We start from the raw sequence: 27,860 nt of genomic DNA, 5'->3' as shown, positions 1-27,860 counted from the left end.
TGGGATTCATGGTGTGAAGGGCAAAACATTTAGAATAAAGTGGCTTTTCTTACCCAGATTGCCAAGGGCCTCTGTGGTCTCATGATCTTGCTACCTCATACGATCTCCTCTTCCTCTTTTCCTGTGGGAAACAAAGGAAGGTGTTATATTTCCACAGGGTTAAAACTCCCAACTTTAAGTGATCAGAGTTGTGACCTAGCACGGTCAGGTAAAAGGTCAGAAACTTGTGCTCAGGCTTGACGAGCTGTTTGAGGGAAAGCCTGTCAGAGAGGAGAACATGAAGTCACATGACCAATAGATGGTGTGGTGGGAAGTCCAAATTTTGGAACAGTATAATGGGCTTGTGTTTGTCTGAACAAACTGTAGTCTTCCTGTGGCATTACTTGTGAGCTACCTGTTCGTTCAGGGGGAATGATCATAGAAATTAATAAAAACTTTCATGATTTCACAACAAATATTGGTCTTTGTTTAAGGTGAGCATGTTTCTCACAGTTAGGGATTTGTTGGTTGGGCTCATTTCTCACACTCCTAAAACTATAAAATCTTTTTCATGGGTCTTTTTGGTTGGGAAATCCACTGAATATTCCTCAGAGGGGTGGGTATGCTACCCTCTTATCTCAATTAAAGACTCTTTATTCCTCAACTCATGGCTTTGATTTATTTCAGGACTTGATAGGTTCCTTCCAGTTCTACAACCTAGGAATGTTAGAAGTCACTTAAACTTTCTATGGCTCTGTGTCTTCTACTCCATTGTCTAAATAAAAAGCTGTCAGGATATTAGGAGATACCTTCTTTTCTTTTTTTTATTTTATTTTTTATTTTTCATTTTTAACACAGTTCATATCACATAAAACAATTCCAGCCTTTGGTCAGGTGATATTTCTTTTAAAGCATTTGCCATATAGACCACAAAAGAATTTTTTAAAAACACAAATAATAACTATGTATGCTAGCTTCATAAGCCGTTGACCTAATTGTCTCCACACTATTACTAAGAATTAGAGTACCCTAATTTATTGTTGTTGGTCTAAAGTCCTACGCCTAATAGCTTAATTTTAGACTTGACCTCAGATGTTCCTCTACCAACAATCTATAATTTAATTGATCTGGTATTAAGCTTACAAACCTTTTGACTATAGGAAATTGCCACCAAGAGTAGGGACATTGCAGGGAAAAAAATATCTCCCCAACTTCATGTCAGTTCCAGGCAGGAGCAGATTATCAACTTGCATTCAGTGAGGGCTAGAGTCTGCCAGGTGTCAGTGGGAAAATTGAGTCAGGAGAATCCTACCTCAGCCTAGGCTGAACAGCTGCTCTCTCACCCTTCCCATGAGATCATCTTTTTCAGCTCATACCAGCATCTCACAGGCTTACTGGCATCATGGATTGGAGGCTCAGACTGCCTTTGTTGCTATCCATCCCTGGAGTTATACTTAGAACAGTCACTTAATAGTCCCATAACATCTGAAAATAGCAAATTCCAATAACCAGGTTTCAGATATGACTATAATTTCACATTGACTAAGGAATATCTTTTGAGGCAAGTCTTAAGTGGCTTACATGCCTTTCTATACCTGTTCTACTTCCTGCTTAAATAACAATCATAAAATCAAATTTACCACTAAAATCTTAACTTTTCCATCAATGCCAAATTTTACTCGAAGTTACGTGCCTCTAGATTTAGACCAAAATTCATTTCTGCAATCTAAAGATGTCTCTGATTTAGTCTCAGTAATTAATTCAGTCAATTGTTTTAATACTAATTGCTTTTACATCACTTTGTAACATGTCTAATTTTTCTCTCCATCTCTCCCCTCCCCCTACCCCCTAATTCCTTGCATTCTAATTACCCCTTCCCTCAATGAGCCCTCCCTTCTATCACACCCGACTGTTCCCTTTCCCCATCTTCTCTCTTTTCATGTAGGGCAAGTTTCTATACCCCATTAACTGTGTTTCTTATTTCCCTGTTATATGCAATAACAATTCTCAACATTCATTTCTAATACTTTGAATTCCACCTTCTTTTCCTCCCTCCCTCCCCATCCCCACTGAGAAGGTAAGCAATTCAATATAGACTAAATATATGTCTTGCAGAAGACTTCCGTAATAATCATGTTGTGTAGTACTAACTATGTTGTCCTCTATCTTATGCTATTCCCTCTTATTTTTTTATTCCCTCATTTGATCTTGTCCCTCCCCAAAAGTGTTTATTTCTAGTTACTCCCTTCTCCCCTTTGCCCTCCCTTCTATCATTCCCCTCACCTCACTTGTCACCTCCTCCCCTACTTTCCTGTAGTATAAGATAGATTTTCATACCAAATTTAGTGAGCATGTTATTCCCTTCTTAAGCCATATGTGGAGAGAGTAGCTTCACTTTTCCCCTTTCCTCTTCTCCCTTTTCTCCTCCATTGAACAAGATTTTTCTTTATCTCTTTTATGAGTTATAGCCTGCCCCATTCCATTTCTCCATTTCTCATCTCAGTATTTTCCTCCCTCACCCCTTAATTTTTATTTTATATATATATTTTTTTCTTTTTTGTGGATATTATCTCTTCTGATTCAACACAGCCTGTACTCTCTGTCTATATGTGTGTGTGTGTGTGTGTGTGTGTATGTGTGTGTGTACAATCCCTCCACCTACCCAAATACTGAGAAAAGTCTCAAGAGTTATAAATATTTTCTTTCCATGTGGGAATGTAAACAGTTCAAGGTTAGAAAGTCTTTTATGATTTCTCTTTCCTGTTTACTTTTCAAGCTTCTCTTGATTCTTGTGTTTGAAAGTCAAATTTTCTATACACTCCTGATCTTTTCAAGATACCATACATAGGAGTGCTGGAAAGTAGGGGGTCAGGAATAAGGTAACTGACAAATAGAGAAGTTTGGGGAATGAGTCAAGCCAGAACTAAAATGAGAATGGCTGGGGCCCTTCAAGAAACAGTGAACCAGGGTAGGGAATCACCCATCAGGAGAGTGGGCCTCAGGGTGGAGGTTTCTTCAGGGTGAGAAGGCAGATGATGAAGTGGAGAAATTGAGGCCCAGAAAAGCCAAAGAACTTCCCCTAGGTTGTCAGTGGTGGAGCTGTTATTGGATGTTGTGGTAACTGATGTGAAGAGTAATAGAAAATAAATCTGGGCTCTTCTAGATTCTCTCATCAAGTTTATCCACTCTGCCTCATTTCCAATCCCACTCCAAGCCTTCTAAGAGGAAGAGAGAAGCTTATAGGGATTGGGAGGCTGGGAGGTTTCTTATTTGGGTTGATCTGATCCAAAGTCAAGAGTTAAGGGCCCAAAGATGAACGTGACATTATCTGCCCTGCTCCCCTGAAAAGGCTATTGTGTTTGCCAATATCCCTTAGGGAGTTAGAACTCTAGTGGACAAGTTAAGTTAGATGCTAAGCAGAAATTTTCTGATGGGGAGAACCTTGGAAAATGTACCTGAGGCAGAAAGGAGCTTCATTTCCTGGTCTGAGCCTGGACAATATGGGATAGGCCATAGAAAGTCCCACTGAAATGCTAGAAAACAGGTCCAAAGATCTCAGGGATCAACACTCCTATCTTCTGTGTCTACCATCCTTCTAGGTCTGGTTTCAGAACCGCCGGGCCAAATGGCGACGTCAGGAGAAGCAGGAGGCCAGCTCCACAGCAGTAGCAGCAGCAGCAGCCACTAAGCTTCCAGAGGCCCCCATGCTGGCCTTTGCTCGACCTCCCCCAACTGCCTCACTCCCCTTGGACCCTTGGCTGACCTCAGCTCCCCCAACAATGCATGCCCTGCCAGGCTTCCTGGGACCAAGGCCTGGTCTACAACCCACCTATGGGCCTCATTCCTTCCTCCACACATCCTCAGGACCCCCTCCTTTTGGAGAGGCCTTTGGTCCCCTGGCAGAAGCTGGGGATTCCCACACTCGAAGCTCCAGCATTGTCTCTCTTTGTTTTCGGGCCGAGGAGCATGTCCAGATTCTTGATAGGACGTGGCAGCCTCTCTGACCCTGTCCCTGCTGCCCCTTCCTTGCCTTAGACTTCACCAAGGACAGCTGGGCTCATTCAGGATCCTCTGCTGTGCTCTTCCCTCCTTCCCCTACCCACTTTTGAAGCCCTGCAGGGATGCCCAACAGGGGCCAGGCCCCGTGAACAACTGTTGACAAGGGCTTTGACCATGTTAAAGATGGATCAGCTGAGAACCAGAAAGCTCAAGCAACTTGGCAAAGGAGACACAACTAGAAAGTAGTAGGGCCAGAATCTAAGAAGCCAGGGGTGGGCTGGTAAATGTTTAATAACCAGCTCTCTAAAGACAAAAAGAAATATTCACTGAATCCTTTTAAATTTGATCTGAATCATTCATATTTTCTCCCTTACTTTCCTAAGGCTAGACAATCAACAAAACAATAAATCAAACCTCATTTGTAGGGTTTGCTCATCAACAAAGTGTGAAGATGCACCCTGAAAATTTAGTAAGTGATTAGGGTCAATGAAGTCACCTCCATCAGATCATCCCTGGTTCGTGGGGGATGGGGTGGATGGGTGATTGGGGACAATGGAAGTATTGGCCATTCACTGGTTCCTCTCCTTCTCTTCTTGCTAAATGGGAGGGGAATGGGGGCACCCTGTGTTCATGCTGCCTTCCCAGTAAAGTCAGGTATGTATGTCTGAGTGACAACATGACTGTCAGGGGGTTGACTCTGGAGAAACCTTGGGAAGGAGGCCCTAGTATGTCAGAATTGGGCAGATCTTCAACTGGCAGAGAACTCAGGTTCTAATTTGAACTCTACTGTTCTTCCCGTTATACCACACAGATTGTCAAAGCTAGAAGGGATTTGAGTCCAATTCTCCCAATTTCCTCATTGATTTATAGATGGGAAAACAGCCAAGTAGGGAATGGATTCACCCAAGGTTACACATTGAATCAGGGGCAGTGCCAGGGCTCAGGTCTTCTGGCTCTTGGCGAGATACTCTTTCCCTTTTGGGAAAGTCAGGCACTAAGGAGGGAGGAGAAGGCAGGAAAATCCCCTTTCTCTCCCCCACAACCATAGACCCTTGCCATCCTGAACTTCTCACCCTTGCAGCCTTAGAGTTGTATGGGAGAGTCAGGAATTCTAGATTGGCAACAAAAAGGAAAATGGAGAAGTTGGGCATAGATGGCAAAGTGTTGGGAAGGCTTTATTAATCTTTATGTCCATTCCCCCTGAATGGATGGGTAGTCTCCCCAGTAAGGTTACAAGATGACTACAATACGTTCAGAAAGATGGGGCTTCTTATACTGTTTTCTGAACTTTGGATCTTCCTCCATACTGTCCTCTGGCCGTATAACTCCACATTCTTTTCTCTCATAGACCCTTCTTCACACAGCTCCTTGGACCTGAGCATTAGTTTCTGACCTCTAACCTGTCCATGCTAAGTCACAACTTTTATCAACTAGGAATGTGGAAAACAGAACTTTCTTCCTTCCCACAATATCCTCCCTTTTTCTTTATTAAAATTTCTGTTTGCACACCTAAGTCCAATAAATACCTCCTCACATTCTTTCTCATATGAATTCTTCCCTTCATCTATCCCCTGTTTATATGAATATGAGTAGGGAGCAAAGTTGGCTGACGCACTGACAAATTACAAAGGGGCAGTCCCCTTTCATAAGTACAGATACAGAGATTCAAAACAAAATGTAAATCAATGAATTGTCCATTCAGAGGTTCCATCTCATACAGCAGTCTGGGGAGGAACATCATCTGATGCAGTTTTCTGGTCTGGATGCTCCTTGAAGTCATCCTCAGCATAGCATCTCAGCATCTTCTTCCCTTTGTCTTCTTGTAGAAATCCAGATGTCCACTCTCCTACAAAACTGACCTTGATACAATTTTAGGTGATTATTCCTAAGCTTTATACTCTTATCCCTCTTACAAAATCAAAATTGGAACTTTGGTCAATTGTCATGTTTAAGAAATTCACATTAGAACCCAGTTTTTCCATTTTCCATTAATTCACTCTTCATTTCCCACATCAGAGGATGAGATGTCACTAAGGAGTCAAAAACAGGCTCCAGTACTTAGAGAGTTACTAGGTCAAGGAGAAAATATTCCAAGCAGCTAGAAAGAAACAATTCGAGTATTGTGGAAAAACAATCAGGATAACACAAGATCTAGCAGCTTCTACATTAAGGGATCAAAGGGCTTGGAATGTGATATTCCAGATGTCAAAGGAACTAGGAGTAAAATCAAGAATCACCTACCCTGAAAAACTGAGTATAATGCTTCAGGGGAAAAATGGTCATTCAGTGAAACAGAGGATTTTCAAGCATTCTGGATGAAAAGACCAGAATTGAATAGAAAATTTGACTTTCAAACACAAGAATCAAGAGAAGTATGAAAAGGTAAACAGGAAAAAGAAATCATAAGGCACTTACTAAAGTTGAACTGTTTACATTCCTACATGGAAATATAATATTTGTAACTAAAATTGTTTTTGCTATGAATCAAGCATCTACAAAAGTATATTTGTAAAAGGAAGCTTATAGGCAAATATGAAAAGGCCTTGGTTTTGGATCTTGTAATTTTTGTCAGTTAGGTTCATGAGGATTTTGTGATAAGTTGTAAACTGTTCTTAAAAGAGGAAGATATTTGTTATATGAAGAAATGTTTTGTAAAATCTTTTGTATGATTTTGGAAAAGTCTTCCTACCAACTTTATATTTGTAAGTTAATTTGTTATAACTTCAGGTTTTATGGGAGGGTTGGAAGATAAGGGACAAAATAAGGGAGATCAGGAATTTTATGACTCAAGGAAGCTCTGTGATAATTTTAAGACAAAAAGCCTCCTGACCCCATCCCCCTTTTCTTTTGAAGTCCAATCATTACTGAAGGATTCCATAAGTTCTAATCTGAACTGGAGATGCTCAGAGAAGAGATGTTAACTATTTCCTATTGTTGAAGGAGAGGAGTGGCGTCAGCCCCTAAGGGCCCCTAAGACTTGAAGAATCTAAAATGATCACCCAAGTGGTATGACCCCTTGCTTTGTTAAAGCTGCAATCTCTTACGTAAAGTGTAAACTGTTTGTATATGTAGTTCCTAAAAAAGGAATTTGTGTTAGTGATAAATAATCTCAAGTCATTGATTTTTAGGACAAATTTAAAATTTAAGATGTGAGTTCTGGTAAAATTTTTGGTTTGTGAAACCTGCCATTTGGTAAAAGCCTCTGGGGCCATTTTCAGAAAGGAATGTGACTGTTACAGGCAGAAGTTTGCCTCAGGGGACAATCCTGTCCTCAGCCTAGGATGTAATGTTTCTGGCTCAGTTTCCCCATTGTGTTCCTTTGAAAAGGGATGTTTCCCCCCTTGACTATTTCTGAGTCTGACTATAAAGTGGAGATGATATCTAATCAGGTTCTTGCTTTTCATCTTCATGGTATGTTTCTATAATCAAAGCAGACAGTTTAAGATGAAGCACAATTCAAGTAGTGGAATCTTGGTGTTTCCAATTAATTGGATAAATGGGTACTCTGATATAATCTTGTGAAAGATAAAATCCCTGAAATAGAACATTTTTCTGAATGTTATGGGAACAATTAGATAAAGGAAAGGAAACCAAATTATAGATGTGAGGTTGCATTTACCTAAAATTTTCAGCAAACATTATTTGTAATGGGGAGAAGCTAGAAGCCTTCTAAATAAGATCGGGTATGAAAGAAAGATGCCCGTTGTCATCAATATTATTCAATATTGTATTGGAAACCCTAGCAATAGCAATAAGAGAAATAAAAGAAATAGAAGGAATCAGAAAGTAGAATGAGAGAACAAACTCTTTTTGCAAATGATATGATGATGTGCTTGAAAAATCCTGAAGACACAATTAAAAAGTTAGTTGAAACAATAATTTTATCAAGGGACCAGGATAAAAGATAAATTCACATAAATCATCAGCATTCCTATGTATCACAACTTTGCAAGAAAAAATAGTAAGAGATATGCCATTTAAAATAACTTGACCATATAAAATACTTAAGAGTACATTTTCTAAAGCAAACTCAGGAACTATATGAACAAAATTATAAAATTGTTTATGAAAATAAAATAATATTTAAATAATTGGAGAAATATTCTTTGTTCATGGGTACATAGAACCAATAGGATAAAAACAACAATTTTACATAAATTAATTTATGTATTCAATGCCATCTCAATTAAATTGCCAAAAATTCATTTACTGAATTAGGAAAAATAATAAAAAATAATAAAATTCATTTGGAAGAGCAGAAAGTCAGAATATCAAAGGAACTCATGAAAAAATGTAAAGGAAGGAGGTTTAACGTCTTAAACCATATTATAAGGCAATAATTATCAAAATTATCTGGTACTGGCTAAGAAATAGAAGGGCAGATCTTCAGAACGACTAAACATATATTTTACAGTGGCAAATAAGTATAGTAACATTTGTATTTTACAAGTTTAAAGACTAAAATAATTGGGATAAGGATTCATTATTCAGTAAAAATTGTTGGAAAAACTGGAAAACAGGATGGCAGAAGTTGGAAATAGACCAATATATTACACTGCTTACCAAGACAAGGTAAAAATTAATACATGAGCTAGATATAAAGAGAGATATTACAAGAAAATTTAAGGAAAATGGCACTTATTTCCTATCAGATTTAGAGATAGGCAAATAATTTATAATAAAGAGACAGAGAGCAGTGTGAGGTATAAATTATATAATTTTGATTACATTCAATAAAAAGTTTTTGTATATACAAAACAAATGTATCCAAGATTAGAAGGAAACAGAAAATTGAAGAACATACAAAACAACTTATATGGAATGTTTTTATTAATGGACCCCATTCTTTACAAAAAATCAGTGAAAGTGTCTTCCCATTCTTCTTTGGGGACAGATTTGTGCTATATAATTTCTGAATATTCAGTTTTTATTCTTTTGTGTTTATTCTTTTATTTCTTTTGTGATTGTTGTTCTTTCTATTTTGTTTTCAGTTTTTATTAACATGAAATGTGCAGTTATAATAACCCTTTGTGTGTAATGTGGCTTGTTTTTTGCATTGATCTTCTTGGTTTATGTGTCTAGCATTGGATTCTCTTCATCCTAAGGGTCCAGACTTTTTAATCACTTCATTTACATAATTCCTAATTGCTTTCCAGAATGGTTGTCCCAACTCACATCTCCACCAATTATGAATTAGTGTGCCTATCTTTCCACAATTCCTTCAACATTGACTATGCATATCTTTTGTCATCTTTCTCAGTTTTATAGGTGTGAAGTGAAACTTCAGGGTTCTTTTAATTTGCATTTCTCTTGTTGCTAGTAATTTGAAGCATGTGGTTATTAATAGTTTTAGTTATTACTTAGTGATAGTTTCTTCCTTTGAAAACTATTAGTTTATATCCTTTCACTCCTTTTATGAATTGAGTAATGTCTTTTGGTCTTATATCATTCTCTTAGTTATCCATATAGGTAGCCCTTGGATAGCAAACTGTATTCAGAAATATGTGATTCAAAGCTTATTTTTCCCATTAATCAGTGATTTTCTTTTAAGATTAAGTATGTTAATTTTTTTGTGAAAATATTTTTCAGTTTCATAAAATTTGTCTCATAATTACCTCCTTCCCTTATTAAGACTACATGAGCTACCCATAACAATTTCTTTTCTAATTTTTTCATGGCTTGCCCTCTAATAATAAATTCATATTTCCATTTCATTTCATTTTAAATTAAAATTAAAATAAAACAGTTATTATTAAATTAATTATTATTATATTATTATAATCATATTATATTGGTATAATATGTATATTATGTTAATATTATTATATTAATAATACTTAATGTAAATTAATCTTTATTAAATAAACAAATTGTTTATTATGCAAATATAAAATAAAATAAAAATTAAAAAAATTATTTTCATTGTGGAATGCTGCATATGACCTACACATATTTTTTTCCAGGCTACTGTCTAGTTTTCCTGACATTTCTTATAAAACAAGGAGTTCTTTCCCATATAGTTTATGTTTTGGGGTCTATTAAAAGCTGTTTATTGAGTTCAATTATTTCTGATTCTTCCATGTCTAGACTTAGATTAAATGGCTTTCTTATTTTATTAGTACCAAGTCATTTTGATGAAAATTTCTTCATAAGCGATTTTGACCTCTAGAAGTGCTATTCCCCTTCATTCTCACCTTTTTCATTTTCCCCTTAATATTCTAAATCTTTTGTGTTGCATGTTACCAATTTTATTCTGTATGCTTCATTTTATAAATTATTTCATGGCTATTGTTTTAGGAAAAGTGCACATTATCAGAATTAATGTTTTGTTGTAAAGAATTATATGCAGAAAAGTATATTTTTAGCAAACCCTAGTATGTGGCATTTAAAAAACTCCAAAGACATATTTTCTGGGTAATTTAATCATTTTATTAATAATGTTAGTGTGTTTGTTAATAAAAAGATGGTCATTTGGCCATCTCTTTTAGACGAAAGACCCCTAACGATGCTAGGCTTATGGTTTATATGCTCTTGGAAGATCAGGTATTCCTGAGCATGGCAATCAACTCTTACTGGTTGGCAAATAATGAGAAAATGTATGCTACAATGAAAGACTGGGTTATATTATAATGAGTTTTTGGGGTACGTGACTTGGATCACCCAAGTCGTGGCCATAAAGACTTATCAATTTCTATATCACATATCTGACAAAGGGAAGATCCACATTCTCCTAGACCTGTCTGAGCAAACACAAGGAACAGAAATGTATCCATTATCCCAAACGTATAATTTCTTTTACTGTTTTTGATGAGATCTCAGCCATACTGGCTAGTTATGTCTTTTAGAGACATTTCCCATACTGGTTGATTTCTGGAAGAAAAAGTAGAAAAGGGGAAAAAATCTTGGTTCTGATTCAGTAATTAGTTACTAATATAAGAAAGAAATAATAATTTCTTACTTGTCATTAGAATTTTTATATTTTATCAGGCTATATCTTGGAGTTTGATGCATAGGAGTTTTTCCCCTAGGAAGCTGAATTTTTCAATCAGTGATTTACTTTTTATATTCCAAGGTTTGGTTCAATTTTCTTCTGTAATTTTTTACAATATGGTGTTCAGATTCTTCTTTTTATTTTATTTTGACTATATTAGAAAGTTTTAATTTCATTTCTCTTTGTATTTCAATGTCATATTTACTACTGTGCCATATAAATTTTGTTTCTTCAATTTCTTTCAGATACACACTCAGAAGCACAGACACACACACATATATTTAAAATTTTGAGTTACCAATTATTTTAGCTTAGGAACAATTTATTCCTTTTCAGTAGTCACCATCAGCAAGGAACAGGGAAATCAAGTATAGGCTGATTCACCCATGAATCTTATAAATATTCATGCAAGTTTTGGGAGCCTTTTGATCTGGACATGCTCAATGACAAAAAAGTCCAAATCTAAACCCCTTAGCTATATATTGCTTTCTGCATTTTTGAGTACGATCAATAAGAGTTCCTTTTTGTCTAATTACCTTGTGCCTAACCATATCTGCCAACACCACCATTATTTTGTTGGAAAGGAAGATATTGTTTTTTTGTTGACAGCTTGGTAGCTACTGGGAACCTCTTTTTATGTGCCTTTCCTTGAAAACTCAGATAGTTTCGTGGATATTTTTCAGGTTCACTCAGAGGTTTGAATTCTTGAGTTGCATAATTTTGTGGGTTTCTCCTTTTCAAGAGAATGCTTCCTTATTTTAAGAGATTGTCTGGGACATCTCACTGAAAGAGGAGGAACAAAGGCTTCTTGGTATCCAGATTTTTCATTTTATTGTGTTCTTCTGAGAAACTTCAGATCTTTAAGTTGTCTCTACAAATCTACCCTTGACTACCAATGACTTATATTTGTATAGAGACCAGTTTTTAAAGCACTATTGCCTCTTTTTTTCCTTTTTTCCATATTGCCTTTTATTCAACATATTTATATCCAAAATCTATTTGTATTTTTTTTACTTCTTTGGAGAAACTCACAACCACAGATTTAAGTTTTTCTATTTTGATAATTACTCTTTTTCTAGGGAAGTACACAGTGCCTGGCCCCTAGCAGATGTTTAATAATTGTTAATTGATTGATTGTAGACCATATAGCCTGACATTTGTCTTTTATTTTCCTTAAGTCCTTCATGTCTCTTTTGAACCATTCTAGAACATCATGTAGGTTCATGCTCTCTTGGGAATTCTAGAGATTCGGTGTTTTATCAGCTACTGGTTGAATTTCTTTTGTATTAGGGTTAGGGTTAGGGTTACCCTAAATATTTATTTATTTTTTGGGTATGTTTTTATTAATTAATTTACTTTTAGTTTTCAACATTCACTTCTGCTAGACTTTGGGTTCCACATTTTCTCCCCTCTACCCACCCCCAAACAGTGTGCCTTCTGATTACCCCATCTGCCAATCTGTCCTCCCTTCTTTCACTCCCCTCACTTCTCTTATCCCATTCCCCTCTATTCTCTTGTAGGGCAAGAGAGATTTCTATATCCCATTGTCTGTATGTCTTATTTCCCAGTTGTATGTAAAAACAACTTTTAACATTCACTTTTAAAACTTTGAGTTTTAACTTCTCTCCCTTCCTCCCTTCCCCACCACTGAGAAAGCAAGAAATATGCATGTGTAGTCATGCAGAACACTTCCATAGCAGTCATCTTGTGAAAGAATAACCACATTTCCCTCTGTCCTGTCCTGCCCTCCATTTATTCCATTCTCCCCTTTGCCCTGTCCCCCCACAATAGTGTTTGCTTCTCATTATCCTTTTCCCCAATTTGCTGTTCCTTCTATTATCTTCCCTCTCCTTCTCTTTGGCCTGCCTTCCTTCAGGGTAAAGTAGATTTCCATACCCAAATGAATGTATATTATTCCTTCTTTAAGCCAAATCCCATAAGAGTAAGGCTCACTTATTCTCTTTCATCTTTCCCCTCTTCTCCTCCACTGTAAAAGCTCTTTCTTGCCTCTTTTGTGTGAGATGATTTGCTACATTCTACCTCTCCCTTTCTCTTTCTTCTAGTACATTCCTCTCAGCAGTAAATTTTATTTTTTAGGAATTCTCCCCTCATATTCAGCTCATCCTGTGCCCTCTGTCTAGATATATACATTTACACACACATACTTAACATGCATAATATACATATATAAACACATTCACACATGCATATACATGCCTACACATGTAAATACACACATATAATATAAAGATACACACATATATACATACATACCTACATATATGTGTGTATGTGTGCGTGTTTGTGTGTGTGTGTGTGTATATACATACATATATATATATATACATATATATATATTTCTTTATTCTCTCTAAGTTCCATAATAATGAAGAAAGGTCTCATGAGCTACAAATATCATATTTCCATGTAGGAATGTAAACAGCTCAACTTTAATGAGTTCCTTATGGCTTCTTTTTCCTGTTTACTTTTTCATGTTTGTATTGATTCTTGTATTTGAAAGTCAAATTTTTTATTCAGCTCTGCTCTTTTCAAGAAGAATGCTTTGAAGCTCTCTATTTCACTGAATTTCCATTATTTTCCCCTGAAGTACTATACTCAGTTTTTCTGAATAGGTGAATTTTGGTTTTAATCCTAGCTCCTTTGACCTCTGGAAAATCATATTCCAAGCCCTTTAATTCATTAGTGCAGAAGCTGCTAAAATCCTGTGTTATCCTGATTGTGTTTCCACAATATTTGAATTGTTTCTATCTGGCTGCTTGCAATATTTTCTCCTTGACCTGGGAACTCTGGAATTTGACTACAATATTTCTCGGAGTTTTCCTTTTGGCATCTCTTTCAGGAGGTGATTGGTGAATTCTTTCAATATCTATTTTGTCCTCTGGGTCTAGAATATCAGGGTAGTTTTCCTTGATAATTTCTTGAAAGATGAAGTCTAGGCTCTTTTTTTGATCATGGTTTTCAGGTAGTCCAATCATTTTAAAATTATCTCTCCTGGGTCTATTTTTCAGATCAGTTGTTTTTCTAATAAGATATTTCACATTGTCTGCTATTTTTTCATTCTTTTGGTTCTGTTTTATAATTTCTTGATTTTTCATAGAGTTATTAGTTTCCATCTGCTCCATTCTAATTTTAAAGGAATTATTTTCTTCAGTGAGGTTTTGGAACTCCTTTTCTATTTGGCCAATTCTGCTTTTTAAGACATTCTCCCCATTGACTTTTTGGATCTCTTTTGCCATTTGGGTTAGTCTATTTTTAAGGTATTTTTTCTTCAGTTTTTTTGGGTCCCCTTTAGCAAGCAGTTGACTCATTTTTCATGATGTTTTTGTATTACTCTTATTTTTCTTTCTAAATTTTCCTCTACTTCTCTTACTTTGTTTTCAAAATCCTTTTTGAGCTCTTCTATGGCCTGAGAATAATTCATATTTTTTCTTGGAGCCTTTGGATATAGGTGTTTTGACTTTGTAATCTCCTTCTGGTTGTATACTTTGATCTTCCTTGTCACAAAATAAGATTCCATAGTCTGGTTATTTTCTCTCTTTTTACTCATTTCCCCAGTCAGTTTCTTTACTTTTGAGTTCTTTGTCAAAGTAGTTCTTTGGTTCTACTGGGAATTAGGAGTTGTACTGTCACCTTCTCTATTCCCCCACAATCTGTGACCTAGGAGCTCCAGAAAGAACCACTGCCTATGGGGTCCTCTACCACTGTCCACCTTCTTGAGGCTGTGCTCTGACCATTCTACTCTTTCACACAGGTCCAACAGGTTTTTTCCACTGACCTTCTAATTTGTCCTTGGTGTTTTGGTGTGGTGAACTCTGGAAACTGCCACAGATGCCAGTGATTCAGTTTCTTCCCCCCTGCCCCAGGCCTGCTCAGGTCCTATCTGTACTGGCATGGTTCATGCTGGGCTGTTCTTTGCTCCCAGCTCTGCATGATAGATGCTTCCCCTGGGCCTTCCCAGCTGTCTTGGGCTGGAGATTTGCTTTACTCCCTCATTCTGTGGGTTCTGCAGCTCCAGAATTTTTCTAGATTCATTTTTTTACAGGTATTTGGCTGTGTTTGGGGGTGGGGGGAGTTCTCTAGGAAGTCCCTAGTTTTACTCTGTCATCTTGACTTTACCCCCAGGATCCTTATAAATTTATTTAGAGGTAGTTATAATTTTACTTTAAGTAGTATTGTGTGCCAGATGGGCAAGATGGAATTCTCAATACTATAAAGGAATATGTTGAGGCAGGAGGGTTACTCCCTACAGTCACATGATGGAATATTGCTATTCCATCATGACAGTGTGTAATAGCAATTTAAGTGTAAAGATCTTTGTCTTTCATTAATAGACCCATGTGACCTGCTTGAATCACCTGGAGGCCTAAGATACATGTGCTGGGAGGAGCTTGCTCAACAGGCAGAACAGGTAGAGTGGAACAGAACTGGGAGGGAGTGAGCAAGGTCAAGGCAGAGGAAAGAGGATTCAGGCAGACAGGCAAAGAGGCCCAGTGGAATTAGAAGTGACTGTACAGGATGAATATGCCAACCCTATGACAAAAACAACAAAGCAGAAATGTACTCCTCAGATTTTGGTCTTGGAAACTCCCTTCCTCTAGAACTCCATATAACGCTTTTGGGTATATTGGGTATATTTGGCTGCTTATTGGGCTTTGGTAGAGAGTGAACAGTTGACTTTAGGCCATGAGGTAATACTAAGGCCTGGAATCCCAATTATAACCTGAGTAATAAATACCCCAGCTTCTCATAGAAATGGACATGAACAGGAAACTAGCATAACTAAATGGAAATGGTATTTTCAAAATGGATCTAAAACAGCCAAAAGTGGAGTTTCTGCTTTATATGAATCTATAGCAAACATAGATGCTGAGGGAAATGATACACACTCTGAACCAAAGCAACAGTTGTTACAGTCCTTGGTAAAATGGAATGAGGGATATGATGGATTAACTGAAGAACAAAAGAGGCATACTTGGTTTACTGATTGGACAGCAAACTATTTGGGACACAAAAGACATTAGAAAGTGGTAACCTATAACCCATGTGATAGGTGGACTTTGGAGATAGGTTAAAATAGTCATTATGCTGAACTTATGGCAGTACACCAAGCTATCAAAACAGAACACAGAGGACAGTGTTACATATTCATTGATTCATGGGTGGTAGTTAATTGGTTAGCTACATGGATGCCCATGAGGAAAAATCAAAATTGGGATATTCATGGCAAACAAGTCAGGGAAAGAATTATGGAAAGATATATGGGACATGTCTTTACTTACTAATTTGTCAGTTTTTCATGTAGATGCTCACATGGCCCTCACCATGTCAGAATGTGAGTACAATGCACATCCTGATCGACTAGGAAAGATTGCTACTCAACATATTGCCGCTACTCTGACACCAACTGATGGTCTGGTACTAGCAAAATTGGTCCATCAAATGGCTGGCCATTTAGGGATCCAGGCCACACACCAGTGGGCACATGACCCAAGTATTAGCATCTCTCATTCATAGTTAAAACAAGTAGCAGAGGAATGTTATATATGTTAGTTGGAAAAGCAACAAACTATTTCTCAGATAGTGACTGGAGAGATAGCAAGGGGAAAAGTATCAGTCCAAATTTGGCAAATAGATTATATTGGACCCCTACCCCAAGGTAAAGAATGCAAATTTATATGTACTTGTGTTGACACCTATTCAGGTATGCTAGTGGCTTGTCCCTGTAAGAATGCGACCCAGAAAAACACCTTTAAAACTTTAGAAATCATAAGTCTATGTTATGGAACCCCAATGGAGATTCAAAGTGACAATGGGTCACATTTCAAAGGTATTGAAATGAAGAGATACTGTGTATTAAACAACATAGAATGGATATATCATATTCCATATTATCTACAAGCATCTGGATTAATTGAAAGAATGAATGGATTATTGAAAGAATAGTTAAGGAAGTTAAGTTCTAATAGTTCTTATCAACATTAGAAATATAATTTGTTCATTGTTTTACATAATTTGAATAATAAACTATTAGGAGGAAGTACACCTCTAGCCAGAATGATGACTGCAGATCTGCAAATTAGAAAACAACAAACACATAAGATCCCAAATGTTGATTATTGGACTATGAGGCCAGATGTCCCAGCACCTTATCCAGGGACACCTGGTTTGTCAGGTATAATAGCAAGTAAAATAGGATCTTTTGCTGTTTTCATTTTAGTATAATCAAGAACTATAATGCCTCTATTTGAATGTGATGAGGAGGATCTTTCCCATCCATTATTGGGTCTGGGAAGATTTGTAAGAAGTTTCAAACCTTTTGTTAATGAGGGACTGGTTCTGAAGGGATGTGATGCCCTCTGGTTCTACAAAGTGTATGAAGACTCTGAGGTGCAGTTTTATTTTGGGGCTTACTGAGTGGAAGCGTTTGACCAGACAAGGACTCTAGAAGCTGCTAAGGAGCACCCTCCCCCTCCAGCTTTGAAAACCCAGATGTTCCCTCTCTGGTAAAGATGTATATATGTTAATGGTCAGATATTTTGGAAGCATGTCTGTTGACTTTTGATTTCTCTGTATTTTTTTTGAAGTTCAGGGTGATGACTCCCTTGAACTAGGTGAATGATATATGTGTTTGGTTAATGGAATGATACATGTGTTTGATTAAAGTGATTGTTAACCCCTCAAAAGTTGCCTTTTCTTTTATGAATGTAGGTCAAAGAATCTGTGATAGCAGGCCCCCTTGTGTATGTTGGGGTGCTAACTGATACAGCAGGATATGATTTACATTGTTTAGAATACTTTTGGTTGGATAGGAAAGAAATAAGAAAAATCTCTACTGGAATATGTATGAGAATCCCTAAGAATCATTTTGGATGAATATTACCTAAATCAGGATTAGCTGCTTGAGGAATACATGTATTGTCTAGAGTGATAGATTCTAATTATCAAGGAGAAATTTTTGTGACATTCCAAAATTTAGATGATAGACCCATACAGTTTTGTAGAAATGAGAGAAGAGTTCAAGTGATTATTATTCTTTGTTACCTCTTGGGAAAACTGATCCTCCTTCTGAAATAACTAGCAGAGGAAATGAAGGATTGGGTTCTACTGATAGAATAAAATTGGGAGCTAAAGTATGGGTAAAATGGAAACCAGATGAAGTTCCTAAGGCTGTGGAAATTAGAGCACACGGGAAAGATAATACTGTTCCTGTTGTTTATTCAGGAGAGGATGATTATCAAATTGTACCTTTAACTCATAGATTCTACTGTGAATCAGGTTATGATAATGGGTTCATGGACTCCAGAAGCACGACTGACCCTATATCTACCCTGCTTCTGGTTATTGTCTCTTTGTTTCTTTTTGTCTATTAAACTTGCTTGCTATATTTGTTTCCTATCAGATTAGTACCCTCCACCTGCAGATGTCTGATCACTTAAACTATATGTCACCCTCTATCCATGATGGTGATGTGTCATCTCTGGAACTGATGTTGACCAAACTCCAGTTGCCAGCTGAAGAACTGATCTCTCAAATGGGAACTCTTGGGGCAGGGACAGTTCTACATCCAATTTCAGCAGGAAGTAGCTATGGAAGAAGAGACCCTTGCCCCTTACACCAAGATTTAAGGCCCCATTCATTCAAGGGGGAATGATGGGGTGCTTGTGATCAAGTCTCACCGTAAGATATTGTTTTATGTGCTCATTTTGTGTGATACCTGTTATACTGTTGTAAAAATTCTATGGACATCAGTTGCCTAAGGTATTGTTTTAAATGTTTATTTTCTGTTATCTCTATTAAAATTCTGTTGATACCTGTTGCCCCACCAACCTGTATAATGAATATGAAAGATCTTGGGGCCGAATTTAATAGCAATTTTAATGGAAATATCTTTCTCTTTTATTAATAGGCCCATGTGAACTACTTAAATCATCTGGAAGTCTAAGATACATGTGGTGGGAGGAGCTTGCTGAACAGTGGAATAGAAAGGGTTGAACAGAACTGAGAGGAAGTATGAGCATGATTGAGGTGGAGAAGAGAGGTCGAAGGCAGGCAGGCAAAGCAAGGCTCAGGCCTGTAAGTATTTGCTTATGAGGAGGCCCTGGCAGGGAAGAGAGAGACTTGGGAATGACTGCCCACTGCAGTGATCATGTTTATTAACTTCTTGGTCACCACGACAGATTTAGCTTTCTGGTTCTGTAATTTGGCTTTCTGGTGTCTATATAAATGTTTCTCTTCTCTCTTCTATATGGAGAGTTTTTTTACTTTGTGATTGAGAACTATGCTGGCATATTCATAGTCACCACCAGTGCTATCAATATTGTCTTGGGTATACAATCCTAGCTCCTTTGACTTCTGGAATATCATATTCCAAGCCCTTTAGTCCCTTAGTGCAGAAGATGCAAAATCCTGTGTTATCCTGATTGTGTTTCCACAATACTTGAATTGTTTCTTTATGTCTGCTTGCAATATTTTCTCCTTGACCTAGGAACTCTGGAATTTGGCTACAATATTCCTAGGAGTTTTCCTTTTGGTATATTGTTCAGGAGGTGGCTGGTGGATTCTTTCGATACCTATTTTCAATTCCAGTTTTCAATATCAATTTCAATATCTAGAACCCTTGGTTCTAGAATATTAGGGCAGTTTTTATTGATAATTTCTTGAAAGATGATGTCTAGGATACTTTTTGATTACAGCTTTCAGATAGTCCAATAATTTTAAAATTGTCTCTCCTGGGTCTGTTTTCCAGGTTGGTTGTTTTTCCAATGAGATATTTCACATTGCTCACCATTTTTCATTCTTTTGGTTTTGTTTTATAATTTCTTAATTCTTCATAAAGTTATTCATTTCCATCTCTCCATTCAATTTTTTAAGGAATTATTTTTGGGGGAGGAGCCAAGATGGTGGGGGGGAGGAGAAGTCAAGATGGTGGAGTAGAAAGAAGCACATACACTTAGCTCTTACCCCACAGTCCATAAAATACCTGTAAAGAAGAACTCTCAACAAATTCTACAGCAGCAGAAGCCACAGAACAATGGAGGGGAGGAGATTTCTGTCCCAGAGAGACCTGAAAGACCAATGGAAAAGGTCTATCATGCACCGGACATGGAGCAGAGCCCAGCCCTGCCTTGGCCATGCGGCACTGAGAGGAGCAGATCCGAGCAGGCTTCAGGGACGGAGTCTCCCGTGGCAGTACAGATCTCTCAACCCACAGGTGCCAAAGGTCAGTGAGAGGGTCTTTTTGGCTGGCCGAGAGGGGAGTGGGGTGTCCCCATAACTCAGGTCCCCTCAGGAGGCAGCAGTAGAGGCAGCAGCAGACAGAGCTCCCAAAGTAGGCAGTAGCCAGCATCCATTGCTGAAGGTCTCATCAAAAAGCCTCTGAGGGAACTGAGCCCTGTGTGGTGGTCCTGCCCCCACCTGAGCAGCTGAACTTAATCTCACACTGAATAGCAGTCCCCGCACCCGCTGAAAACACCTGAGGCTTGGGAGTAGTTCATTTGAATCTCAGCCCCCAGTGCTGGTTTGCAGAACTGGAGACAAGGTGGTTGTGGAGAGGGAACTCAGAAGTCAAGTAACTGGCCGGGAAAATGCCCAAAAAAGGGAAAAAAATAAGACCATAGAAGGTTACTTTCTTGGGGAAGAGGTGTTTCCCCCCATCCTTTCGGATGAGGAAGAACAAGGCATACTGTCAGAGGAAGTTAAGACCCCTGCCTCCAAAGGGAACTTAAACTGGTCTCAGGAAATAGAAGTCCTTAAAAAATAAGTTAGCAGCTTACTAAAGGAGAACCAAAAAAATGTTGAGGAAAATAATAGCTTTAAAAAGAGGCTAACTCAATTGAAAAAAGAAGTCCAAAAAGCCAATGAGGAGAAGGAGGCTTTAAAAAGCAGAATTAGCCAAATGGAGGAGAAGGTTCAAAAGCTCACTGAACAAAATAATTCGTTGAAAGAGAGAACTGAGTTCAGGAAAATGAATGACTTTGAGTTAAACCAAGCAGTTGGTAAACAAAGCCAAAAATTTGAAAAAAATAGAAGATAATGTGAAACAACTCATTGGAAAAACAACTGACCTGGAAAATAGATTCAGGAGAAATAATTTAAAAATTATAGGACTACCTGAAAGCCATGATCAAAAAAAGAGCCTAGACATTATCTTCCATGAAATTATTAAGAAAAACTGCCCTGATGTTATAGAATGAGAAGGCAAAATAAATATTGAAGGAGTTCACCAATCACCTCCCGGAAAAGACCCAAAAAGAGAAACTCCTGGGAACATTGTGGCCAAATTTCAGAGTTCCCAGATCAAGGAGAAAATACTGCAAGCAGCTAGAAAGAAATAATTTGAGTACTGTGGAAATACAATCAGGATAGCACAGGATCTTGCAGCTTCAACATTAAGGGATAGAAGGACTTGGAATGAGATATTTCAGTAGTCAAAGGAACTGAAATTGAAACCAAGAATCACCTACCCAACAAATCTGAGTATAATACCTCAAGGGAGAAAATGGTCATTCAATGATATATATAACTTTCAATCATTCTTGTTGAGGAAAAGACCAGATCTGTATAGAAAAATTTGCCTTCCCAAGACAAGAATCAAAAGAAGCATGTAAAGATAAACAGGAAAGAAAAATCATAAAAGACTCTCTAAAGCTGAACTGTTTACAATACTACATGCAAAGGAATTATTTTCTTTAGTGAGGTTTTGGACCTCCTTTTCCATTTGGCTAATTCTACTTTTTCAGGGATTCTTCTCCTCATTGGCTTTTTGGGTTTCTTGCCATTTGGGTTAGTCTACTTTTTAAGTTGTTATTTTCTTCAGCATTTTTTGGGTCCCCTTTATCAAGCAGTTGACTCACTTTTCATGACTTTTCTTGCATTATTCTTATTTCTCTTTCCAATTTTTCCTCTCTTTCTTGTATTTGCTTATCAAAATTCCTTTTGAGCTCTTCCATGGCCTGAGACCAATTCATATTTTTCCTGGAGCCTTTGGATGTAGGGGTTTTGACTTTGTTGTCTCCTTCTGGTTTTATATTTTGATCTTCCTTGTCACTAAAGTAAGATTCTATAGTCTGATTTTTTCCTGTTTTTGCTCATTTTCCCAGCCAATTACTTAACTTTTGAGCTCATTGTCAAGGTAGCTCTGTGCTTCCAGTAGAGGTTAAAGGATGTGCTATCACCTTCTTGATTCCCCACCCCCCCCAATCTGTGGGCCTAGAGCTCCAGAAAGTCACAGTCTCTTTTTTCTACTGACCTTACAATTCTTCCCCCATGTTTTGTGGTGGGGAAATCTGGAAACTGCTGCAGGTGCCAGTGATTCAATTCCCCCCCCTCCCCGGTCTACTCAGGTCCTGTCCAGAACAGACAGTCCATGCTGTACTGTACTCTGCTCCCAGCCCTGTGTGACAGATGCTTCCCATGGACCTTCCAGGCTCTCTTGGGCTGTAGATTTGCTTCACTCCCTCATTCTGTGGATTTTCCAGTTCCAGAATTTGTTTAGAGTCATTTATGATATGTATTTGGCTGGGTTTGGGGGGAGAGCTCTAGCAAGTCCTTGCTTTTACTCTTCTATCTTGGCTCCACCCCTCAGTGGATCCTTATAATATTTATTTAGAGACAGTTACAATTTTTTGGTATTTTAGTATTCACCCACTTGAAAAATTTTTTGGTATCACTTGCTTGATTTATTTGCTTGTGCTCTTGGTTTTTAATCAACTTTTCTTCCTCTTGAAATCTTGAGTAGTTTTAGTCTTTGCCCCTTACATTCAGCTCTTAGTTAATTTCTGTTTCCTCCCATTTTGGTGGTTGGCATATCCTTGAGCCTGGACCACAAAACTTGCTATTTCCTGCCACATTGAGAAATTTTTTTCTAACTCTTTGGTGCTAATGGCTTGTGCTTTGAGATGTTGATGCAAACCAAGCAAAATTCCTCTGGATTTCTCTATCATAGTCTCCCTCCCAAACCCCTCCCCCCCTCTCACCCCAGCCCAGGACTCTTATCATCTTGCAAGACTGCATCAACCTTGGTACTTAGATTTCATCGCTGTTCTCAGCACTCCCTGATCCTCTTCCTGCTTCATAGCTTACTTCATAACTTGTAGCCATTCATTAGATCATAAACTCTTTGTAGGAAGGAAGTGTTTTTCTTTTTCTTATTTATATCGCCAGTGCTTATCACAGTTCTCAGCGCATAGTAGGCACTTAGTGAATATTTAATACCTGACTAATGGCCACTAAACAGGAAGATCCAATGACTCTATGGAGCATGTAAAAGGAATGATTCCACTCTTCCCCCTCTCTTCCTTTGACCCTCCAGGTGGCATTATGTAACTATAGGGCTTCTCCCTAGAGGTAGAGAAGGCTGCTCCTTAGCAACTGTAGTCACATGGCAACTAGATGAGAGGATTCAACTGAGTAAACTTGTAGGTTTTTTATTTTGTATTTCTAAGTAAGTGTGTAAAGATAATTTTTGAGGTGTGTTGTGTTTTTGAGAGGCTCTAGGATCATTGATTGAAGCTGACTGGTAGTCAGGAGAGTTTCTTCACATGAAAATTGTTTTATGACCTTTATGACCTCCTGTGAACCTTATGATCCCCAAACTGGCACATTGATAGCAATGTATTTTACAGTGTAAAGATTATATTTTATTTTTCTTTTTGAATATCATTGCTTTTTTCTTCTTTTCTTCCAGAGTTCTTCACTTCATTTTGTCTATTTCCCAATATTTTGTTTTCTTTTTCAGTTCTTCAGAGATTTGCTATGATAATGACTGTGTCTCTATTCTGCTAATCATTTCTGCTATTCAGATCATACAACTTGCCATTCATTCTCCCAGTGAAGTAGAGCATTGGCCTTGTCCACTTTGGAAAGTTGTTGTTTCTCACCCTAACTTTATGGGTATGTCAATCTTTTAAGGTCGTGGGAGAGATTCAATCCTTGGAATTTCAGTCTCCACACAGCTACCTATTAGTATTTTTAGGCAGTGAGAAAAATGTAATAAAGTTTGGGAGATACAGACTCATAATAATTAATGATTTAATATGGAATTAGAAGGAATTTTCTAGTCTCATGTCTTCAAAAATTTGTCTGGGACCAAAGACACATGGTGTAGAATCAATAAATATCCTCTGGTTTCTACCCACACTATAGCCCCATCCCATTCCCTATACAGGTTAGGCTAATTTTGCTGCACAAGGCTATAAAATCCTTCTTGAGACTTAATTATCCCAGTGAAGTAAGGATAACACCACAGACATAGGTTCCTGGTGGCCTAAGTAAAAAGAAAGTAAATAAGGAGTTAGTTCTTTCCACAGAATTCTGATCAGCACACTATTATGTCCATCAAAAGGACAAGGAAGAGGTGTCCGACTGAATTAATGTAAACTCTCATAGAACAAGGATGAGAGGCTAGAACTTCAGATCTCAACCAGTCCTCACTTTGGGACTGAGAGTTCCTCTGGGAATTGTCAAAATGTGAATCTTCAAGCACAGCATTGAATTGACTTCCAGTTTTGAGAGAGAAGATGGAATAGGCCCACCCCACTTTAGGTTGCTGATGAAAAAGACTGTGGGACGACATAGGAGGTACAGACAGTCTTCATCATGTCCTTGTTCCCAATTTGCTACTCTAGGAACTTTGGAGAGTTTTCTCTTGATTGAGATCCAGGAGCTCCTCCCTTAGTTGACCTGAGTTATCTTTCTCCCAGTGGGAAAAGTTCTTCCACGCGCTTTCATTTGGTATATAATGTCTGAAATACATAGCTTCTCTGACTTTTCTCTAATTTGGATAAATGGTTTTGTGGCTCTTTGCTATGTACTCATTGTGGTACTGGTAATAGGTGGGGAAAGGGTCAAACCATGGATGTAGAGCTTGTGGCCATCCTTACCATAATATGTCAAAATGATCACAAGTTAGATGGGACTTTAACATATCCCCTAGCCAAATAACACTTAAAGGGGCAGATTAACATAATTATAATCTGATACCTGCCTCTCCCTTTGGGGAGAAAAAGAATGATTTCTGTCCTAACCTTCTGCTTGCCATCCTGGCAGGAATAAAAGTCTTTCTTGTAGAAGGATGGGGGAAAAGAGACTAGAGATGTCTAATCTGCCTCTCTTTGAGACATTTGCATGCACTAACAATGTCCTCACCACATGTGGGTCCCTCTTCACACATGTGGGGCCCATACTTCTGATACTAAATGTGTCCTCCATACATGTTTACTGGTTACATGCTTTTATCATTTCTACATTTTCTTGAAAGATGATATCTCAATTTCTCTGAAATTATTACATTTGTGCTTGAGGGTCATCTTTTCTGTTTACATCATGTTATATTGCATATTCATGTTATTGAGTATGAAGTAATGTTTTATCTGGCTGACTGATAAAAGTAAACATTTTAGTTAGTGCTCATCCACGGTAGATTTGATGGGATGTTCACTCAGAAAGCACCTTGAATTTGGAGAGGATTTTCTGGTGATCCACTTGTGGGGAATTTCCTTAGTATGACACAATAATGTAAAATGTAATAGAAACACAAATAAAGTTTTCCTAACGAGTTCAGAAGTTATCATCATCATCACAAGATGAAGTTCACATGGCTAGACAGTAGTTTATGCAAATAAAAGCTGGAGATTTTTCATTGCTTAAAAGATCAAAAAGAGCATGGTGTGGTAGCCAGAAAAGGTGATTCAATCTTATCATACAGTAAGAGAAGCATGGTAACATGTGATAAGGCTATTATAATTTGTACTGGTCAAACCACATATGGAGTACTGTATTAGGCTCCTGACAGACTGGAGAGTATCAGGAAGAAGGCAACCAGAAGGGTAGGTGAGTGTCCTCCTGGTCATATTAAGATCACTTGAAGGGAATGGAGATATTAAGCCTGGAAGAGAGAAGATTAAGTGGGAAAATGAAAGCCATCTTAATATATTTGAAGGGATAACATATGGAAGAAGAATTAAACATAATCTGCTTACCCCACAGGCATCTTTCTTTCCATTCAGATTTTGCTGTAGGGTCAATGAGGTGTGTTTCAGCTCTGCTGTGACTTTAATGATATCATAATGAGATTCTGGTCTTATTTGACCTTTCTAGATTAGAAGCCTCTTTGGGTCTTATTCCAAGTTTCAAGAACTATGAGGAGGCAGGTAGTGCTAGGAGGGAGAGAAGTTCTATTGATGTCTCCATGGTTACATTTGAGACTAGTGTGAGAGTGAGGATTTTTTTTTGACCCAGACTGTTGAGAGATTCCTGAGGGCTATAGGGAACAATACAAAGGGGCTGATGGTTGGGTAACACAGTGACAGGAAGATAGCAGTAGGCAACATCCAGGGAGACTTTTGTTCAAAATAACCGAGAAAAAGAGTAAAAATGGAGGTGAGTGCGTAAAAGCTGACAAATGTACTCATGAGTAAAAGGATGGTTTGAGTGGCTTGGATCTCAGGGTGCCTTCTGGGTGAGAGATTAGTACTCCGAATTTTCTGGATGTTCTGGTGGTGTTTGTGTAGGAGGAGCACCATGTAGCCACTGGCTAATACCATGAGCCCTAAACAAAACACATTTCTAAAAGTGGTTATTATCAAATAAGCACCTAAAGTATGTTTTGAAGTACAAAACACACTATCAAATGTATTTGTAATGTTACTGCCACTTCTGGGACCTCGTGCAAATATTGCTACAGGAATTTCTGTCAGTAGATTGAAAATCCAACAGAAGAGATAGGAGGCAGTGGTCTGTTTTGTAGATCTATCTTTGAACTCTGTCCACCTGGAACTACTGGGGCTGATGGCGATGGCCTGCAAGGCACACAAGAGGCAAGTCAAAGAAACTGAAAGGCCCTCACTCACTTTGCGAAGGTAAAATACAACTTTACAGCCAACATCATCCAGGAAATCATTCCATCCCAGTCCCAGTAATATTTGTGGGATTCCCTTGCTACCAAGCATTGTGGAGTTCACAAAGGTCAACTGGGTGAAAATAAATATCAAAGAACTCATCTTTTGGCCAGCAAGGACATTTAACATATAAGAGGTAAGGAGGAGGAAATTTGCTATAGTGCCTACTGTGGTTGCAGCAAGGAAAGCAAACCCAAGACAGAAGGTTTTTGAAAACATTCTATGTGTCTTAAAAACCACCACAACACTTCAGGTCAAAAAAATATCAGAGTAGATATAGAAAAGTTGTGTATCATGCTTTGGTTTTCCAGTCCATAAGAGAGGCTCAAAACACTAAACTTGCCTCATTCTTATATCTATCCTGATAGATATGAGTGTTTTAGGAAAGATACACAGTCTTTTTTCTTGCTCAAATCATTATTCAACAATTCTTCCGTCTCTGGCCAATTTCAGGAGCAAAAGATAGAGCTGAGGACAATTATGGAGAGTGAGGATTTCTTATAGGACTAGAATTTTTCTATTTACAACTTCTCAAAATAGTAGTCTCTAAGATAGAAATTGACATTCTGCAATTTGCACCATAGATTCTCCTTCATTGAGTTCTGCATTGAAGGATCAAATAAGTCCAATACACAAGCCAACGATCTTTGTGTAGTCCTGTTGTGTGAGCAGAATAAGAAAAAAAGGGAAAAGAAGTGTAAGTCAAAGGTGCTTATGTTACCATATGTTCTTTATCTTTGAATTACGGAATATTGGTAAGAAGGATCTTAGTGGTCTTTTAATTCAGTGATATTAAAATTCAAATAGAAATGGATCCATGCCAATTGCATATTGACCTGTGCATATTTCACAAATCTGCAATATCCATGTTGTATTATTTTTAAAAATTCTTTTTGTTAAACATTTCTGAATTACATATCAATTGGTTTCAGGCCACATTTGAAAATTTTGATGGCTGCATGGGCCCTGTGGGG

General features: G+C 37.8%; 1 protein-coding gene and 1 long non-coding RNA gene across 2 annotated transcripts in view; both read right to left on the bottom strand.

Moving 5' to 3' along the window:
* The window catches only part of LOC140498166 (uncharacterized), a 28,803-nt gene extending 2,632 nt beyond the window's left edge, over nucleotides 1-26,171 (bottom strand). Inside the window, exons 1-2 of the long non-coding RNA XR_011965007.1 lie at nucleotides 25,969-26,171; nucleotides 54-121 (exon numbers count right to left, since the gene is read on the bottom strand). This is a non-coding gene — a long non-coding RNA (uncharacterized lncRNA). The remainder of the gene's footprint in view (nucleotides 1-53; nucleotides 122-25,968) is intronic.
* A 22-nt stretch (nucleotides 26,172-26,193) lies between these two features.
* On the bottom strand, nucleotides 26,194-27,105 carry LOC140502243 (vomeronasal type-1 receptor 3-like). Its single transcript, XM_072606535.1, has one exon. It carries the CDS (start codon nucleotides 27,103-27,105, stop codon nucleotides 26,194-26,196), a length of 912 nt encoding a protein of 303 aa, XP_072462636.1.
* Between the last annotated feature and the right edge of the window lie 755 nt (nucleotides 27,106-27,860).

The sequence above is a fragment of the Notamacropus eugenii genome, chromosome 4 (genome assembly GCF_028372415.1).
Source record: "Notamacropus eugenii isolate mMacEug1 chromosome 4, mMacEug1.pri_v2, whole genome shotgun sequence".
NCBI classification, from domain to species: domain Eukaryota; kingdom Metazoa; phylum Chordata; class Mammalia; order Diprotodontia; family Macropodidae; genus Notamacropus; species Notamacropus eugenii.
Note: the sequence above shows the minus strand (reverse complement) of the source record. Positions and strands in the feature narration are given on the sequence as shown.

Bases quoted from the DNA above. Each gene is read 5' to 3' on its own strand.
- LOC140502243 (XM_072606535.1), bottom strand. From the start codon at position 27,105: ATGTTTTCAAAAACCTTCTGTCTTGGGTTTGCTTTCCTTGCTGCAACC.